A 20,000-nucleotide genomic window follows, 5' to 3' on the forward strand; every position below is an offset into this window, starting at 1 on the left:
CGGTTGTCTGTGTGTTTGTGTGTCTGTGTGTCCGTGGTAAACTTTAACATTGACATTTTCTCTGCAATTGCTTTGTCAGTTGACACCAAATTAGGCATAAAAATAGGAAAAATTCAGTTCTTTCCAGTCATCTTGTTTAAAACAATATTGCACCTCTGGGATGGGCACAAAAAAAAAAAAATGAAGTCTAATTATATGCAAACTGCATTTACTGTTATATTTATATTTTTTGTATTCTCTAAACTTGGCACTTTGATCTGATATTCTGACCCAGCAACAAGAGCAGTCATTATTTTCTTTTCTTTTTTTCAAACAGCATGCAAGTTTTATTTATTTTGCAAATGTTTTGGTGCAGATAGTAAAAAAGGGAAATTACTCTGTAATTAATGCTAGGGGACTTAATTTGCCACAAGTGAGTCTTGAAGGCCTTGCCTCTCTTGTTGTCGTGTGGTTTGTCTATATGTAAGTTTGTTTTTTTTGTGTGTGTCTATCTCTAATCTTCATGTAAATCTTTCTCATTTTAAGTTTTTGTGTTCGTATGTGTACATGAGTAGTTTGTGTGTGTTTATGTGTTTGTGAGAGTGTTTTTGTGACTGTGTGTTAATGTGTATTTGTGGAGAGCATGTATATGAGTTTATGTGTATGTGTTTGGTGGTAGGGGGGGGATGTGATATGTGTTTTTATGTGTGATTATGTGTGTCTGATGGTTGGTGCTGTCCGACATTATAACCCAAACCATGGCCTTGTGACTGTTGTCTGTGCTTCACCACCACCACCACCACCACCACCACCACCCCACACACAGAGGGCGGAGAACATCGACGTGGGCCTGGTGCTGAAGCTGCAGAACAAGGTGAAGGTTCTGGAGAAGGAGAGGGAGCGGCTCAACGAGCGGCTGGAGAGGTTTGAGGAGGATGGAACCCAGCCCGGCACCATCGGCTCTGGATCCGCCATGGACACGCTGAAGGTGGGTGTGTTTGTGTGTGTGGGGAAGGGGTGGGGGGGGCAGTGGGGGGGGGGGGGGGGGGGGGGGGGGGGGTTAGAGTGTGTGTTTGTGTGTGTGGGCGTGCATTTCAATCAAACTGAAACTCTATGTGTGTGTGTGTGTGTGTGTGTGGGTGTATGTGTGGGCGTGCATTTCAATCAAACTGAAACACTGTATATATGTGTGTGTGTGTGTGTTTGGGCGTGTGTGTGTGTATGTGTGGGTGTGCATTTCAATCAAACTGAAACTCTGTGTGTGTGTGTGTGGGCGTGCGTTTCAATCAAACTGAAATTCTGTATGTGGGTGTGTGTGTGTGTGTGGGTGTGGGTGTGCATTTCAATCAAACTGAAACTCTGTGTGTGGGTGTGTGTGTGTGTGTGGGTGTGTGTGTGTGTGGGTGGGCGTGCATTTCAATGAAACTCTGTGTGTGTGTGTGTGTGCGTGTGTGTGTGGGCGTGCATTTCAATCAAACTAAAACTGTGTGTGTGGGCGTGTGTGGGCGTGTGTGTGTGTATGTGTGACTGTAAGTGTCACTCTGTGTGTGTGTGTGGGTGTGTGTGTGTGTGTGTGGGCGTGCATTTCAATGAAACTGTGTGTGTGTGTGTGTGTGTGTGTGTGTGCGTGTGTGTGTGGGCGTGCATTTCAATCAAACTAAAACTCTGTGTGTGTGTGTGTGTATGTGTGTGTGCGTGTGTATGTGTGGGCGTGCATTTCAATCAAACTGAAACGGTGTGTGTGGGCGTGTGTGCGCGTGTGTGTGGGCGTGTGTGTGTGTGTGTGTATGTGTGGGCGTGCATTTCAATCAAACTGAAACTCTGTGTGTGTGTGTGTGGGCATGTGTGTGTGGGTGTGTATTTCAATCAAACTAAAACTAACTCTGTGTGTGTGTGTGTGTGTGTGGGCATGCATTTCAATCAAACTGAAACTCTTGTGTGTGTGTGTGTGTGTGTGTGTGTGCGGGCGTGCATTTCAAACAAACTGAAACTCTGTGTGTGTGTGTGTGTGGGCGTGTGCGTGTGTGTGTGTGCGTGTGTGTGTGGGCGTGCATTTCAATCAAACTGAAACTCTGTGTGTGGGTGTGTGTGTGTGTGTGAGTGAGAGTGAGTGTGGGTGGGTGTGGGGGGGTGCATGCATGTTTGCGTGTGTGTTCCTGTGATTGAGGTCTGACTGAGTATGTGACTCAGGAAATAAATGATGAGCAGCTAAATTTCAGCTCTCTGTCATTTCTACCCAGGTGGGCAACCTGCTGCATAAATGACTGTGTTGCTATAGTGCTATGGGTTTTGGCACTTGATAGAAGATTTGTATTTGTTTTGTACTTGTATTTCTTTTTATCACAACAGATTTCTCTGTGTGAAATTCGGGATGCTCTCGCCCCAGGGAGAGCATATCGCTACACTACTGCGCCACCCATTTTTTTTGTATTTTTTCCTTTTATTTATTTGTTTATCCTATCGAAGTGGATTTTTCTACAGAATTTTGCCAGGAACAACTCTTTTGTTGCCGTGGTTTCTTTTATGTGCGCTAAGTGCATGCTGCTCACGGGACCTCAGTTTATTGTCTCATCCAAATGACTAGCGTCCAGACCACCTCTCAAGGTCTAGTGGAGGGGGAGAAAATATCGGCGGCTGAATCGGGATGAATGCCTGGTGTGTGTGTGTGTGTGTGTGTGTGTGTGTGTGTGTGTGTGTGTGTGTGACCTGTTTATTTTGTGATGCATATAGGCAAATGAATGTTATGAAGTGTATCTGCATCAATGTATGTATGTGTAATTGTATTGTGCCTGAACCCCCTTCGTGTGTATACCGCAAGCAGAAGATCAAATACGCATGTTAAAGATCCTGTAATTCATGTCAGCATTAGGTGGGTTATGGAAACAAGAATGTACCCAGCCAGCACCCTCCCCGAAAATGGAGTATGGCTGCATACATGGTGGGGTAAAAACGGTCATACACGTAAAAGCCCACTCGTGTGCATACAAGTGAATGTGGGAGTTGCAGCCCACGAACGAAGAAGAAGAAGATTGTCATTAAAGAGAAGCACTTTTAAATCTCGTCTCAAAACTCACCTTTTCCCTCAGCAGTAAGTTCAATTGTGGCAGGTCCACTTCCTTTGCGTTAGCTGTGCTTGACTATGTATGTATACATATGTATGTGTACATAACTACATGCATGTATATGAATGTGTATTGTGTGTGCGTGCGTTTATGTAAGTTTGTGCCTGCCTATGTGTGCGTATATGTTAGGGTAGCTGTTAGATACACATGTATTGTTAAAATGTATGTATGTAGTGTGTGTGTGTGTGTGTGTGTGTGTGTGTGTGTGTGTGTAGTCATATTTTGGTATGTGTATGTAACATAGATGTAATGTTTTATGTTAACAAAAGCGTTTTTGTAAAGCACCTAGAGCAGATTTCTGGATAGTTTGCTATATAAGTATCCATTATTATTATTATTATTATTATTATCGCTGTTCCCCTGCCCACAGATGCAGGAGCTGGAGGTGGAGAAGGACAAGCTGAAGAAAGAAGTGGAGCGACTGATGCGATCCATCGCCGAGACAACCAACTTCGGGGCTGATGGCGGGGCCGTCTCTCCTGCTGCCAAAGAGTTCATGGGTGAGTCAGCCTCACTGTCTCTGTATGTGTGTGTGTGGGGAGGGGAGGGGCGGGGAGGGGGGGGGTATGGGGGGTGACATGTAAAATATCTATGGCGTCTTCCCGATTTGACTGTTCCCGGTTCGCAATTTCCCTCTATTCCTTTAATTCACATGTCACTAGATTGGTGATCCCAGTCTGCCAGTTCTCAGTTTCTTATTTATTTATTTATTATTATTATTATTTTATTATTATTATCATTACTACTACCTTTTTTCATATCATAATTATTATTTATTTATTTATTTATTTATGTAAGCTTATCTATTATTTATTCACCTTTTTTTTTTTTTCTCAAGGCCTGACTAAGCGTGTTGGGTTACGCTGCTGGTCAGGCATCTGCTTGGCAGATGTGGTGTAGCGTATATGGATTTGTCCGAACGCAGTGACGCCTCCTTGAGCTACTGAAACTGAAACTGAAACGTACTCATTTTGCTCTCATTGCCAGCGTACTCATTTGCTCTATGAGTGTGAAAAAAAACCCAAAAAAATCTCACTTTTAAAATTTTATTTTGTGTCTCTGTGCTTGAAAGCTGCTCGTTTCAAGTTTGTTTTTTTTTGTGTGTGTGTGTTAGTTTATTTCCATTGTTTTTTTGTTCTTGTGTTTCGGGTCAAATTCATGGTTGAAATGTTTACACTTTGTTTGTTCGTTCATTTTGGTCTTTCTTTGTTGTTTCATTTTCTTTTGCTCTCTTTGTCCTCCTTTGATTCATCTTGTGATGTAATCTTGCTTTATGGATGTATTCTATAAATTTGATGATTTTGTCTGTAAATCTCTTTGGTTATGTTATATTTTGATGTTTTTGTCTGAAAATGTCTTAGACTTTTTTTTTTTTTTTTTTTTTTTTTTGTTTGTTGTAGTTTGATGTTTTTGTCTGTAAATCCCTTTAGTTTTATTGAGCAACCTCTTTTTACTTTTGTTTCATGATTTATTGTGCCTGTGCTAGTACTGTAAACTACCTTGATAGCGCCCTCCCACACTTTGCACAAATGTCAGGGAGGAATTTTGTTTTAATGTCCCGTCACACATGTCGGTGATTGAAGACATTTCGTTAAAGTATTCATGAATACATTTGAGTATTATAGGTTAGAAGGGGTGGGAGATGTGAATGAATGGAGGGTTGGGGGTAACTGGGCAAATGAGGGTGAAATGAGGGTGAAATTTGAAAAAAATTTCTAAATACAATTACAGGAAATTACTTAAAGGACTTTGTAAAAGAGAAGTAAGTAAACTGACAAGCGAAACAACTGATAATGAATGCAAAAAGTCAAAAACATCAACGCTTTCAGTCGCTTGTGTAGACAAACTTTCGTGTAGCTTCATCAAGCTACAGTAAAAAATTATATGCTTAATTGTCAGGTTACTAAAGCATATGCACTTGACACTTGGTCTGTAATGAATTTGATAATAGTCTGAGAGCTAAACTCAGAATTGGTCTGCAAATCAGACCACAGTCTGAGAGAGTCAACTGACGGGGTTTTAGACTTGAATTCAAGCACCTATAAAAGTCTCTTTTTCTAGTATATTGCTTATTTCCTTGTATGACAATGGGCAATATACTTTTAGACTATCCGTATGATTCTTTGCTCCCCTTTTTGCTGGAGGAGGGCATTTTACAGGGTACTGTACCCTTTTGCGGGAGCCCATTCCTGAACCTCGTTTCACTGCACAGCACTGCTTGGGTTTTGGAGTGAGAACTGAACGCTAGTTATTGAAACAAGACACTTTGAGGGGGGGGGGGGTCAGTGGAGAAAATTATAGTTTCAGATTCAAGGTGTGGGACCATGTGGACTAGTCCATAAGCCCTACACCACATCTGTTGTTAAAGGGAAAAAAAAGGACGAAAATTATGATAAAATGCGAATGACGGAATTGGTAAAATGCTGATGTGCATGACCAGGAAATCAGTTTTATTTGGCTTGAGTGGAGCATGTGCACCAGTCCATATACCCTGCACCATATCTGTTGTTAAAAGAAAGAAAAGAAAAGAAAAAAAAAAAGAAAAGAAAAGGAAAGAAAATTATGATAAAATTGGAATGACTGGATGGATGAAGATACTGATGTACATGATCTGGGAATCAGTTTTATTTGGCTCGAGTCTCCTGTTTGTAGTTTTATTTGGCTTGAGTCTTGAGTCTCTTGTTTGTAGTTTTATTTGGCTTGAGTCTCCTGTTTGTAGTTTTATTTGGCTTGAGTCTTGAGTCTCCTGTTTGTAGTTTTATTTGGCTTGAGTCTTGAGTCTCTTGTTTGTAGTTTTATTTGGCTTGAGTCTCCTGTTTGTAGTTTTATTTGGCTTGAGTCTCGAGTCTCTTGTTTGTAGTTTTATTTGGCTTGAGTCTCCTGTTTGTAGTTTTATTTGGCTTGAGTCTTGAGTCTCCTGTTTGTAGTTTTATTTGGCTTGAGTCTCGAGTCTCTTGTTTGTAGTTTTATTTGGCTCGAGTCTCCTGTTTGTAGTTTTATTTGGCTTGAGTCTCGAGTCTCTTGTTTGTAGTTTTATTTGGCTTGAGTCTCTTGTCTCTTGTTTGTAGTTTTATTTGGTTTGAGTCTTGAGTCTCCTGTTTGTAGTTTTATTTGGCTTGAGTCTTGAGTCTCGTGTTTGTAGTTTTATTTGGCTTGAGTCTCGAGTCTCTTGTTTGTAGTTTTATTTGGCTTGAGTCTCCTGTTTGTAGTTTTATTTGGCTTGAGTCTCGAGTCTCTTGTTTGTAGTTTTATTTGGCTTGAGTCTCCTGTTTGTAGTTTTATTTGGCTTGAGTCTCCTGTTTGTAGTTTTATTTGGCTTGAGTCTCGAGTCTCCTGTTTGTAGTTTTATTTGGCTTGAGTCTCGAGTCTCTTGTTTGTAGTTTTATTTGGCTCGAGTCTCCTGTTTGTAGTTTTATTTGGCTTGAGTCTCCTGTTTGTAGTTTTATTTGGCTTGAGTCTCGAGTCTCTTGTTTGTAGTTTTATTTGGCTTGAGTCTCGAGTCTCCTGTTTGTAGTTTTATTTGGCTTGAGTCTTGAGTCTCCTGTTTGTAGTTTTATTTGGCTTGAGTCTCCTGTTTGCAGTTATATTTGGCTTGAGTCTTGAGTCTCTTGTTTGTAGTTTTATTTGGCTTGAGTCTCCTGTTTGTAGTTTTATTTGCCTTGAGTCTTGTTACATTTTTCTTATCATTTCTTGTTTTCTTTGTTGTTGTTTGTTTGTTTGTTGTTTTTCTGTACTGGGGACTGGGGTGGGGGTGGGGATTGGGGGGGGAGATGATGGTTTACGGGTGTGATATCTGCATGTTTTGCCCCCGCGGCCTGCGCCCCATCTCCGTCTTGGCTCTCTCTTTCCTTACTCTCTTCCTGCCTGGACGGTGGGTGTGAGTGTGGCCACGGGCCTTCTCCTCTCTCTCTTCACCCCCCTCCTCCTCTCCTAACTCCAGATTCTGACCACGCCCGCCACCATCTGGGGTTCTTCAAGGGTGAGTGGGGGGCGCTGAGCCTCTGCCCATGGTCCCTTCCATTCCTCCCCCCTTACCCCTTCCCCCCCACCACCGTTATCATCGCTGGCTTCACACAGTGCTGCCCTGGTTTCTGTTTTGCCGCTGCAGTTTTGTAACTGAACACGTGTACATTACCTTTTTCCCACTGCCTTTGCAGCCACTGCGGTATTATGAAATAAGCACACACCTGTCGTTTTGATTGATTGATTGATATTGATACTTACAAAGCACCTGTCCTCAACCAAGAGACCAAGCTCTAAGCACTTTACGAACACAAGAGTCATGCGTACGACTGGTTGTACTCCCTGGGTTCAGCTCACCTGAGAGCTGCTTTTTGGGTGCTCGTCGTTCATTGCTTTGTCATTCTGTCGGTCTTCAGTCATGGACACACACACACACACACACACACACACACACACACACACACACACACACACATGCACTCACACACATGCACACACACACACACACACACACACACACACACACGTACACACACACACACACACACACCACACACACACACACACACACACACACACATTGCTAGGGACAACTCTCTTGTCGCCATATTGTCTTTTATTTGCGCTAAGTCCGAGCCACACACGAGACCTTAGTTTATTATCTCATCCAAATGGCTAGAACCCAGACCACCACTCAAGATCTGGTGGAGGGGGAGAGAATTCTGGCAAGTGCGGGATTTGATCCCATACACTCAGAAAAAAAAAAACTTCCCAAGGGGACGTTTTACCGCCAGGCCATCACTCCATGTTACATCTTTTCCCGTGCCCTTCCAGCCCCTGTAGTTTTGTAACTGAACACACACACTATGCTCCTATGTTTTCCCAACTCCTGCAGTATTGTAACTGAACACACACACACTATGCTCCTATGTTCTCCCAATTCCTGCAGTATTGTAACTGAACACACACACACACTATCCACCTCTGTCCTTCCCAACTCCTGCAGTCAGTATGGGCACAATGTTCTGTCTTTTTTTTTTCTGGTGTTCTGCCCCATGCATGTCCAGAATATATGTATTTTTTCACCTTTTTTTTTTTTTTTTTTGTATTCTTTTGTGTGACAGTGTATATTGACAGAAATGTAATCTTGTTTCCCCTGTTACTGTGCTGCCCTCCCTTTCCACACTTCTTTTTTTTTTTTTTTTTTTTTTTTGCTGCCCCATCCTCTGCACCGTTTCAGTGGCAATACTCCCACGCCGCTCATTTAGATTCCCCCATACACGGCCACACCTGGGTTCGTCCGTCACAGTTCCAGCGTCGGCAGTCCGCAGGGAACCATCGATGTTAGGTCGCCAGGAGGCCACACACCAGAGGAGACCCTGCACTGCTGCAGAGTCACTTCGGTGGTGTTCAGTGGTGCCTGTTCTGATTTAACGTACTTAGGACACCACCTACTAAGCCCCCCACTAACGACAATAATGGCTTGGTGACACATTGTGGGCCAGAGATAAACTTTTTTCCTTCACTTGACTGCAAGGGGATGCAGTAATATTGTTTTAAATTTGTCTGTTCTTTTCTCTCTTGCCTTTCTTTTCAATGTAGTCATGGCTAGAATCATCACATTGTGTGGCAGCTTCTGACATCAGCGTAACAAGCCACATCAAACGATGCAGTGGATGAACAAAACTGTATAATGCTTTTAACGTTGCCTTGACAACATGGGAGGGAACACCCCACTTTGGACCTGTCTTTTCTTTTTCTTTTCTTTTCTTTTCTTTTGCATTCGTGGGCTGCAACTCCCACGTTCACTCGTATTATACGCGAGTGGGCTTTTACGTGTATGACCGTTTTTAACCCGCCATGTAGGCAGCCATACTCCGCTTTCGGGGGGTGTGCATGCTGGGTATGTTCTTGTTTCCATAAACCACCGAACGCTGACATGGATTACAGGATCTTTAACATGTGTATTTGATCTTGTGTATACACACGAAGGGGGTTCAGGCACTGGCAGGCTCTGCACATATGTTGACCTGGGAGATCGTAAAAATCTCCACCCTTTACCCACCAGGCGCCGTCACCGTGATTCGAACCCGGGACCCTCAGATTGACAGTCCAACGCTTTAACCATTCGGCTATTGCGCCCGTCGACCTGTCTTTTCCACACACAAGTTCATTTCCTTTGATGGTGTACAAATGATAGTTTTCTCTGAGAGTGAGAATTCCTGGTTCCTAAGCCCTGCCTGTTTTCGCCAGTTTTCAAGATGGTGACATGCAACACAAGGCAAAGATAGACTTGGATGCAGTAGAACTAGTCACTGAAAATTGTTCTGTCATTGAGTACAATTCCCAGCGCGATCCAGAAAATGAGGATGATAGTTCTGACGAACATGTTGTGCCAGGCAGTGATATTGTTGGCAGAATTTGGATTCCGATATCGGCAATCTTGAGCTCTTGAGCTCTGATGAAGATGAGGACAACGGTGTGTTTATGGACAATTGTAACATGCCTGTGTCTTGTTGTAAGTGACTTGGGACAGTTTTAGGTTTAACCCTTTGAGCCCTGAGTTCCTGAGCAATTTTAACCCTTCTGCCTGAGCTCCTGAGCCAAAATTTGCAAATAATTGGTATTTATTGTTTGTGTCACAGCAGATATAAAAAGAGTGCCCTGACCACCGCTTTACCAGTGGTAGAGAAAAATGACATAATGCCTAGCCACCGGTTGAGCAGTGCGTAAACACTTGTGTCGTGTTTTGCTATTGGTTGACTTATATTGAAATTGATCTTTTTTTATCCAAAGCACATGCACAAAACACAGTGAAAAGGTGCAGCCATGTTGGTTCTACGTTTGCTGATGTCAGAATATTACGGTTTTTTCTGATTGGCTCTTCAATATAAGTCAACCAATAGCAAAACACGACACAAGTGTTTACACACCGCTCAACCGGTGGCTAGGTATTATGTCATTTTTCTCTACCACCGGTAAAGCGGTGGTCAGGGCTCAAAGGGTTAAGGAGGTGTCAGAGTGTGTGGAATGATCAGTATATGCTACACCACACTTGCTTCTTTTTTTTTCTTTTTTTTTTTTTATATGAACTGATGCCTGACTTCCACATAAAGCCAGTGCTCTGGTCAGGTCTTCAGAGCCTTCCTTGCGATTGTGACAGATTTGAACGAATTTCTGATGTCGGCCCATGATACTGGCAATGCCAAATTGACATCACAATGTCAGCCCATTTTTACTGGCAATGCCACATTGACATCATGATGTCAGCCCATTTTTACTGGCAAATCCACATTGACATCACGATGTCGGCCCATTTTTACTGACAATGCCACATTGACATCACGATGTCAGCCCTTTTTACTGACAATGCCACATTGACATCACGATGTTGGCCCATTTTTACTGACAATGCCACATTGACATCACGATGTCAGCCCATTTTTACTGACAATGTCACATTGACATCACGATGTCAGCCCATTTTTACTAGCAATGCCACATTGACATCGTGATGTCAGCCCATTTTACCGGCAATGCCACATTGACATCACCATGTCCGCCCATTTTACTGCCACATTGACATCACGATGCCAGCCCATTTTACTGACAATGCCATATTGACATCACAATATCAGCCCGTTTTACTGACAATGCCACATTGACATCATGATGTCTGCCCATTTTTACTGACAATGCCACGTTGACATCACGATGTCGGCCCATTTTACTGGCAGTGCCGCATTGACATCACAATGTCAGCCCGTTTTACTGGCAATGGCACATTGACATCATGATGTCAGCCCGTTTTACTGACAATGCTGCATTGACATCATGATGTTGGCCCATAATACTGGCAATGCCACATTGACATCACGATGTCGGCCCATAATACTGACAATGCCACATTGACATCACCTGACACAGAGCAGACTGGGAGCACTAACTCTTCTCTCCCCCCCCCCCCCCCCCTCCCTCCTCCTCCCCCCTTACCCCCAACCTCCCCCCCCCCCCCCCCCCACCCAATCTCCGCATACCTGCACCCCACTCCCCTGCAGTTACCGTCTTTCTCATCCGCTCCTACCCCCTACCACACACGCCCCCCCACCCCCACTCCCCACCTCCACCCCCACCCTCCCTCCCTCCCTCCTCCCTCCTCCCACCCCCCTTTCCCCCCTGCGTCACCTCTTCTCTCCTTCATGTTTCTGTTTGATCGGCTGACGGCTTCCGGGGACACCTGGAGCCAGTTGTCATTGCTTGGTTCAAACTTTTTTGACAGTCACACTACGTGACTGAATGCCTAATGCTGAACCGAACTACGCCATTGGTCAGTTCCATTCTGCACACGGTTAGTAGCGGGTTACGACCATACTAGGCCCTCTTCCGTCCGAGCAATGCAACCGGCTCCTGGTGCGAAGGAGAAGGGTGTTAGCCTCTTAACTGCTGAGCCTGGGTGAAATTAGATCAGTGCAGCATCAATTTAAGTTGCTGTTATGATACTTTATATATATAAATATATACTTTAAAGCAGTATAACTGTGAAAGAGAGGGGTGTTAACCTCTTAACTGCTGAACCTGGGGGAATTGAGATCAGTGCAGAATCAGTTTAAGTTGCTGTTATGATACTTTATATATATATATATATAATATATATATATATATATATATATATATATATATATATATATATTTAGAGAGAGAGAGAGAGATATTGATAGATATAGATATATATATATATACACACACACACACACACACACACACACACACACACTTTAAAGCGGTATAACTGTGAAGGAGAGGGGTGTTAACCTCTTAACTGCTGAGCCTGGGTGAAATTAGATCAGTGCAGCATTAATTTAAGTTGTAGTTATGATACTTTTTTTTTATATACTTTAAAGCGGTATAATTGTGAAGGAGAGGGGTGTTAACCTCTTAACTGCTGAGCCATGTTGTAGTATTTAGATTATTTGAGTTAGCAATCTTTTACTTTCAGTATTATAACAGGTTTATCCATGTAGTTTAGTTATGGATCTTTGTCTCTAACTTGATAATGGACAAGTGGGTAATGAAGTTTGTAAAGCATGCTAAGAGTTGTGATTTGTTTTGGTTTTTTGTGTTTTTTCCTGCTGCTGTTGTCATTTACAGAGAGCATTGAAAAAAGAAAACTTTTAGCTTTGTGTGTGAAGTTCACAATGTGTGGGGAATGAAAAAACCCACAACAAACAAGCAAACAAACAAACACAAAAAGTAAACTGCTAAAGGCCAATTATAAAATGTACAGCTGCTGATTTTTGTCTTGTTTCTGCCAGTAAGTTGATGTTGTAGAAGTGAAATATATACCATACAATTGATGACTGTGTCATTACAGAATCTGTAATTACAGAATCTGTCATGCCATTGAAATCATTACAGATAAGTGTTTAGCCTGCCATTGGTGTCAGCACAGAATGGTGTGTGTCATATCATTGGAAACAGTACAAAATCATGTATGGCCTACCACTGGTGTCAAACAGAATTGCATAATGCATGTCACTGGAAACATTACAGAATCATGTGTGGCCTCCCGTTGGCATTATTACAGAATCGTGTAGAGCATATCATTGGAGTCATAATAGATTGATGTAATGCCTACCGTTGTTATGTGAAAATAGAATGATGTATGTCCTACCACTGGTGTTAGGACAGGATAATATATGGCCTGCCGTTGGTGTCAAGACAAACTTATGTATGACGTGCAACTGGCCTCAAAAGAGACTGATGTATGACCTACCATTGGTGTTAATAACTGATGTATGTCCTACCCTTGGAGTCAAAACAGATTGTTAAGTGGCCCACTGATTGTGTCATTTCAAATTCATGTCTCCTACCATTGGTATCAAAACAGACTGATAAGTGGAGTGATGGCCTAGAGGTAACGCGTCCACCTAGGAAGCGAGAGAATCTGAGCGTGCTGGTTCGAATCACGGCTCAGCCGCCGATATTTTCTCCCCCTCCACTAGACCTTGAGTGGTGGTCTGGACGCTAGTCATTCGGATGAGACGATAAGCTGAGGTCCCATGTGCAGCATGCACTTAGTACATGTAAAAGAACCCACAGCAACAAAAGGGTTGTTCCTGGCAAAATTCTGTCGAAAAATCCACTTTGATAGGAAAAAAACAAATAAAACTGCATGCAGGAAAAAAAAACAAAAAACCCAAAAAACATGGGTGGCGCTGTAGTGTAGCAATGCGCTCTCCCTGGGGAGAGCAGCCCGAATTTCACACAGAGAAATCTGTTGTGATAAAAAGAAATACAAATACAAAATACAAATAAATGGCTTTCCATTGATGTCATTACAAGATCGTGTATGTCCTACCATTGGTGTCATAACAGACTGTTCTATGGCCAGCAGTTGGCATCAAAACAGACTGATGTATGGTCTGCCATTGGTGCCAAAAGATTTTGATATATGGTCTGCCATTGGTGTCAGAACAGTGTCAAAACAGACAAAGGTATTGTCTACTGTTGTGTCAAAACAGGTCTTATATAATGTCTGCCATTGTTGTCAAAACAGATCAATTTGAGGCCATGACAGAGGAGCTGGAACGACGGAGGGACGAGTGTTTAGAGTTACGGGCCATGATGGCCAACAGGGCTGTCACTACTCATGCAGTCAGCAGTGCTTCCTATGGCGGTATGCGCTTTTTCTAAGGGTTTTTTTTTTTGATATTATAATTATTATTTATTTATCTATCTATTTATGTATTTTTTTACTTATTTATGTACGCTTATCTGTTATTTATTCACCTTTTTTTTTATTTCAAGGCCTGACTAAGTGTGTTGGGCTACGCCGCTGGTCAGGCATCTGCTTGGCAGATGTGGTGTAGCGTATATGGATTTGCCCGAACGCAGTGACGCCTCCTTGAGCTACTGAAACTGAAACTGAATAATAATGATACTAATACTAATACCAGTGCTAATATTACTACTACTAATAATGATAATGAATTATGATAGTAACGATAATACTAGTGATAATAATAAGAAGAAGAAAAAGAAGAAGAATGATAATGATAACAGTAATAATACTACTACTTCTAATTACGGTGATGGTAATGCAGGGTTCGTCACTAACGGGAGCGCTGAGCGGAACGCTCTGAAAAAACAAATTGCGCTCTGGAAAATTCCTTGACTCAGAGCGCTTGCGCTCTTGATTTTGAAAAGACATAAGCATACACTACTGTATCTAAATTGTTATTCCATTGTCCATCACAAACAAGAGTCAAAAGCGCGATCGTTTTGCATTTACCGAAGTTTGAAAGCCGTCTGTTTACGTTTTGTTAGTTCAACCGGAAGTAGGCCTAGTGAATCAGGGGAGGCTATGCAAAAGAGCGCTCTTCAGACTTGAAGAGTAGAAAAGTGGAGCACACGATCGATTTCGCGGCTGTGCAAAATCAAAATGCTGAAATATTTGTTTTTAGTGTGCGCTCTTAGTTTTCAGTTTGCGCTCAGCAAAATTCTGAAACTAGAGCGCAGGCGCTCATGTGAAAAAATGTTAATGACGAACCCTGTAATGATAATGTGCATTTACACAGTGCTTACCTTGTGGTTTTGACCACATTTGACAGTAGAGTTTCCCTCTTTTTACACCAGGATTTTTTTTATGTATATTTTTTATGATAAGATAAATTGGTTACTTTTTTTTTTTTTTTTTTTTTTGGTTGTAAATCTGATGCAGTAGTCGGGCCTTGAGAGCCTACCATTGGTTTTTTGTAAAAACTTCAACATGAAATGAAATCAAATGATGAAACAAAATAAATAAGTAAATACTTTAAAAATACATTAAAATGAAAGGTATCTAGAAGGCACCAAAATAATCACAATGATAATAATAATAATAATAATAATAATAATAATAATAATAATGATGATGATGATGATGACAGTATATTTTTAGTATCATATAAGTCCACCAAAAAGTCCATCTCAGCAAAACTAGATAACTGTCTAATGCCTTAAAGCATTGTAAGCAAGGTAAATAGGTGTGTGTTTTGTGTGTGTGTGTGTGTGTGTGTGTGTGTGTGTGTGTGTTGGATAGAGAGCTTGTTTTTTGAAAACTTAGAACAACCTGATTGCTATGTTTTAAGATTCAATGGGGACAACGTTTTTGTTACATCAGTAGAATCCTCTTGAAAATCATAAGAACAGTCTCATTATCTTATCAACAGAATCATGTTGAAAACTATAGGGACAATCAGTTTCTTCTGTCATAAGATTCGTATTGAAAACTAGGACAATGTTATTCAGTGATACCATTAGAGTCATGTTGAAAACATTAGGGTCAGTCAGTTCCTTTTATCATCAGATTCATATTGAAAACTAGCAGAAAAACGTATCAGTTATATCTTTAGAGTCATGTTGAAAACTATAGGAACAGTCTTCTTTAGAGTCATGTTGAAAACTATAGGAACAGTCTGTTTCTTATATCATAAGATCAAAAAACTCAAACAATAATGTGTCTGTTAACATAAGATCAAAAAACTCAAACAATAATGTGTCTGTTATATGTTCAGTGTGATGTTGAAAACTCTCGGGACAGATTGTTGCTTCTATCACAATATTCGAAAAGTAGAAGAACAATATATCTGTTATATCTTCAGAGTCATGTTGGAAACTATAGGCACAGACAGTCTGTTCCGTCTGTCATAAGGTTCGTATGGAAAACTAACAGAAGAACAATGTATCTGTTACATTATTAGTCATTCTGAAAACTATGGTCATAGTCTATTTTTCATATCACAAGATTAAAAAACTAGGAGAACAGTATATCTGTTTTATCCTTAGAGTCATGTTGAAAACTATAGGGGCAGTTTCTTCTGTCATAATATTCATATTGAAAACTAGAAGAACAGTATATCTGTTATATCTTTAGAGTAACTAGAAGAACAAAGGATCTGTTATATCATTAATTAGAGTAACTCGAAGAACAAAGGATCTGTTATATCATTAATTAGAGTAACTAGAAGAACAAAGGATCTGTTATATCATTAATTAGAGTAACTAGAAGAATAAAGTATCTGTTATATCTTTCAAGTCATTTTGAAAACTATAGGGACAGCCTGTTTCTTCTGTCATAAGAGTCGTACTGAAAGCTAGAAGAACAAAGTATCTGTTATATCTTTAGAGTAACTAGAAGAATGAATTGTCTGTTATGTCATTAATTAGACTAACTAGAAGAACAAAGTATCTGTTATATCTTTCAAGTAATTTTGAAAACTATAGGGACAGCCTGTTTCTTCTGTCATAAGAGTCATACTGAAAGCTAGAAGAACAAAGTTTCTGTTATATCTTTAGAGTAACTAGAAGAACAAAGTATCTGTTATATCTTTCGAGTCATGTTGTAAACTATAGGGACAGCTTGTTCCTTCTGTCATAAGAGTCGTACTGAAAGCTAGAAGAACAATGTATCTGTTATATCTTTAGAGTAACTAGAAGAATGAAGTATCTGTTATATCATTAATTAGAGTAACTAGAAGAACAAAGGATCTGTTATATCTTTCGAGTCATGTTGTAAACTATAGGGACAGCCTGTTCCTTCTGTCATAAGAGTCATACTGAAAGCTAGAAGAGCAATGTATCTGTTATATCTTTAGAGTAACTAGAAGAAGGAAGTATCTGTTATATCATTAATTAGAGTAACTAGAAGAACAAAGGATCTGTTATATATCTTTCGAGTCTTGTTGAAAACTATAGGGACAGCTTTTTCCTTCTGTCATAAGGTTCATACTGAAAACGAGAAGAACAATATATCTGTTATATCTTTAGAGTAACTAGAAGAACAAAGTATCTGTTATATCTTTAGAGTAACTAGAAGAACAAAGGACCTGTTATGTCATTACTTAGACTAACTAGAAGAACAGAGTATCTGTTATATCTTTCAAGTCATTTTGAAAACTATAGGGACAGCCTGTTTCTTCTGTCATAAGAGTCATACTGAAAGCTAGAAGAACAAAGTTTCTGTTATATCTTTAGAGTAACTAGAAGAACGAAGTATCTGTTATATCATTAATTAGAGTAACTAGAAGAACAAAGTATCTGTTATATCTTTTGAGTAAGTAGAAGAACGAAGTATCTGTTATATCTTTAGAGTAACTAGAAGAACGAAGTATCTGTTATATCATTAATCAGAGTAACTAGAAGAACAAAGTATCTGTTATATCTTTAGAGTAACTAGAAGAACAAAGTATCTGTTATATCTTTAGAGTAACTAGAAGAACAAAGTATCTATTATATCATTAATTAGAGTAACTAGAAGAACAAAGTATCTGTTATGTCATTAATCAGAGTAACTAGAAGAACAAAGTATCTGTTATATCTTTAAAGAGTCGTGTGGAAAACCCGTGTTGCAGGTCACGATGAGATGATTAATGAAGACAACGAACTGGTGATGGCGTACCAGACGCAAGTAGAACTCAACAGGTAAGGCAGGAATGTGGAATGTCTGTCTGTCTGTCTGTCTGTATGTCTGTCCATATAGCTGTCTGTCTGTTGATCTGTCTTCTCTGTGTGTGTCGACTGATGGACAAACAAACAAACAAAAAAAGTCTTTCTGTCCATCTGTCCGTATCAGTGTCTGTTGGTTGATAGTCTTCTGTCTGTTCATTCGTTTGTTTATCCTCTCTGTCTCTGGTGATCGATGGATTGACCAAAAATGATTTTTGTCTACCTGTATGTCGTAATTGATTTATTGATTTTGTTTTCTGTCTGTCCCTCTGTCTGTTTGCATGCCCAGTATATGTATGTCTTTTGTATGCATGGCTTGTGTGTGTGTGTGTGTGTGTGTCTTCATTTGCAAGCCCTGTATGTCTTTTATCTGTTTGTATGGCCTGTATGTTTGTCTTTGTTTGTATAAGATAAGATAAGAATAACTTTATTATCTCCAACTGGAGAAATTTGGTCAGGTGCATTATCACAACATAGACAAGTAAACAACATGGGGACCATAACTGTAAAAGCCAACAACAGCCCCTACAAATATTACGAAGATACAAATGGAAAAAATATCACATACATTGTTTCATACATACATCCACACACTGCAGGTAATAACTAGTATTCTTAATGTAAAAACAGAAAGAATTAAGAAACATTATTTGAATATAATTATAAACATAGCCTGCTGTACTGCACATTGATTATAATAGACAGATTAAATAAGAATAAAGATGAATTGCGGAAAACCACAACCTGATAATCAGCACACACCCGCACCCCCCCACCCCCCACCCACCCCACACACGCGGATAACTTGATTAAACAAGAGTAATAAACATATGTTCTCAAATAAAAGCATTTCACATATTCACTTTTAAAAACATTGCAATTAATTATTACATCATAATTATTAAACAGAAATATATTTAGAATATGGACGTTAGCAAACTATAGGGACTATATGGTCTGTATGTCTGTCTTTGTTTGCATGGTCTGTATGTCTGTCTTTGTCTGTTTGCATGGCCTGTATGACTGTCTTTCTTTGTATGGCCTGTATGTCTGTCTTTAAAAAAAAAAAAAAAAAAAGCGAGAGCTGTATTATCAATGGTTTCTCCAGTCAATGGGAAACCATTTACAGCTTAGTCTTTTTGTGAAGGACTATGACTCTCAAACTAGGAGGCAAAATTGCACTGGCTCTTAGTGCTGCAGCCTTGGGGGCTAGTTGGCCTTTGGGAACCATCCCAACGCCGACTGTCCTAAAACCCTCTTGGCCGAGAGAGTGGGGATGTAACTTGGGCAAGACACTCTCCACTATAATCAAATTCCAGCCCAAATAGTCGGAACAGCAGTTGCCTCCTCTGCTGTTCTGATGGTCATAGTCGGACACGACTGACTATCATATATATATATATATATATATATATATATATATATATATATATATATATATATATATATATATATATATGTCTGCCTTTGTCTGTATGGCCTGTATGACTGTCTTTCTTTGTATGGCCTGTAAGTCTGTCTTTGTATGTTTGTATGGCCTGTATGTCTGTCTTTCTTTGTATGTATGGCCTGTATGTTTGTCTTTGTAATGCCTGTATGTCTGGCTTTGTATGTTTGTATGGCCTGTATGTTTGTCTTTCTTTGTATGGCCTGTATGTCTGGCTTTGTATGTTTGTATGACCTGTATGTTTGTCTTTCTTTGTATGGCCTATATGTCTGTCTGTCTTTGTATGGCCTGTATGTCTGTCTTTGTTTGTATGTATGGCCTGTATGTTTGTCTTTGTATGGCCTGTATGTCTGGCTTTGTATGTTTGTATGGCCTGTATGTTTGTCTTTCTTTGTATGGCCTATATGTCTGTCTGTCTGTCTTTGTATGGCCTGTATGTCTGTCTTTGTTTGTTTGCATGGCCTGTATGTCTGTCTTTGTATGGCCTGTATGTTTGTCTTTGTATGGCCTGTATGTTTGTCTGTCTTTGTATGGCCTGTCTGTCTATCATATGGCCTGTATGTCTGTCTTTGTCTGTTTGCATGGCCTGTATGTCTGTCTTTGTTTGCATGGCCTGTATGTCTGTCTTTGTTTGCATGGCCTGTATGTCTCTTTGTCTGTTTGTATGGCCTGTATGTCTGTCTTCTGTCTGTCTTCTCTGCCTGCCTGTCTGTTTCAGTCCTTCTTGACTTTTAACTAAGGCAAAAGCTGTCATTCTTACTTGCTTCTGGAATAATTAAAATGTCATCAAATAAATTGTGATAAAAAGAACAAAACAAAAACAAAACACAAACACACAAAAAAAACCCCACAAATTTATGAGGAAACAAAATTACGAAACTTACGGTTTCTGTCCATCCTGACCATTACCACCATCACCTGGGTGTATTGTGCATAAACACTTGCATGCTCTGTGCAGCCTGGATGTGGTTGTGTCTGTGTAGCAGTTGATTGATTGGTATCCA

At 40.3% G+C, this 20,000-nt stretch overlaps 1 protein-coding gene across 2 annotated transcripts in view; it reads left to right on the top strand.

The window, feature by feature from the left end:
• Nucleotides 1–20,000, top strand: part of LOC143275657 (unconventional myosin-Va-like) — a 162,237-nt gene that overhangs the window by 84,744 nt on the left and 57,493 nt on the right. For both annotated transcript variants that reach the window (XM_076579931.1, XM_076579932.1), the window contains 4 exons: nucleotides 806–967; nucleotides 3,472–3,601; nucleotides 13,621–13,740; nucleotides 17,456–17,525. In XM_076579931.1, the coding sequence (XP_076436046.1) occupies nucleotides 806–967; nucleotides 3,472–3,601; nucleotides 13,621–13,740; nucleotides 17,456–17,525 (482 nt within the window). The remainder of the gene's footprint in view (nucleotides 1–805; nucleotides 968–3,471; nucleotides 3,602–13,620; nucleotides 13,741–17,455; nucleotides 17,526–20,000) is intronic.

This window comes from Babylonia areolata, chromosome 30, assembly GCF_041734735.1.
Source record: "Babylonia areolata isolate BAREFJ2019XMU chromosome 30, ASM4173473v1, whole genome shotgun sequence".
Taxonomy (NCBI): Eukaryota; Metazoa; Mollusca; class Gastropoda; order Neogastropoda; family Buccinidae; genus Babylonia; species Babylonia areolata.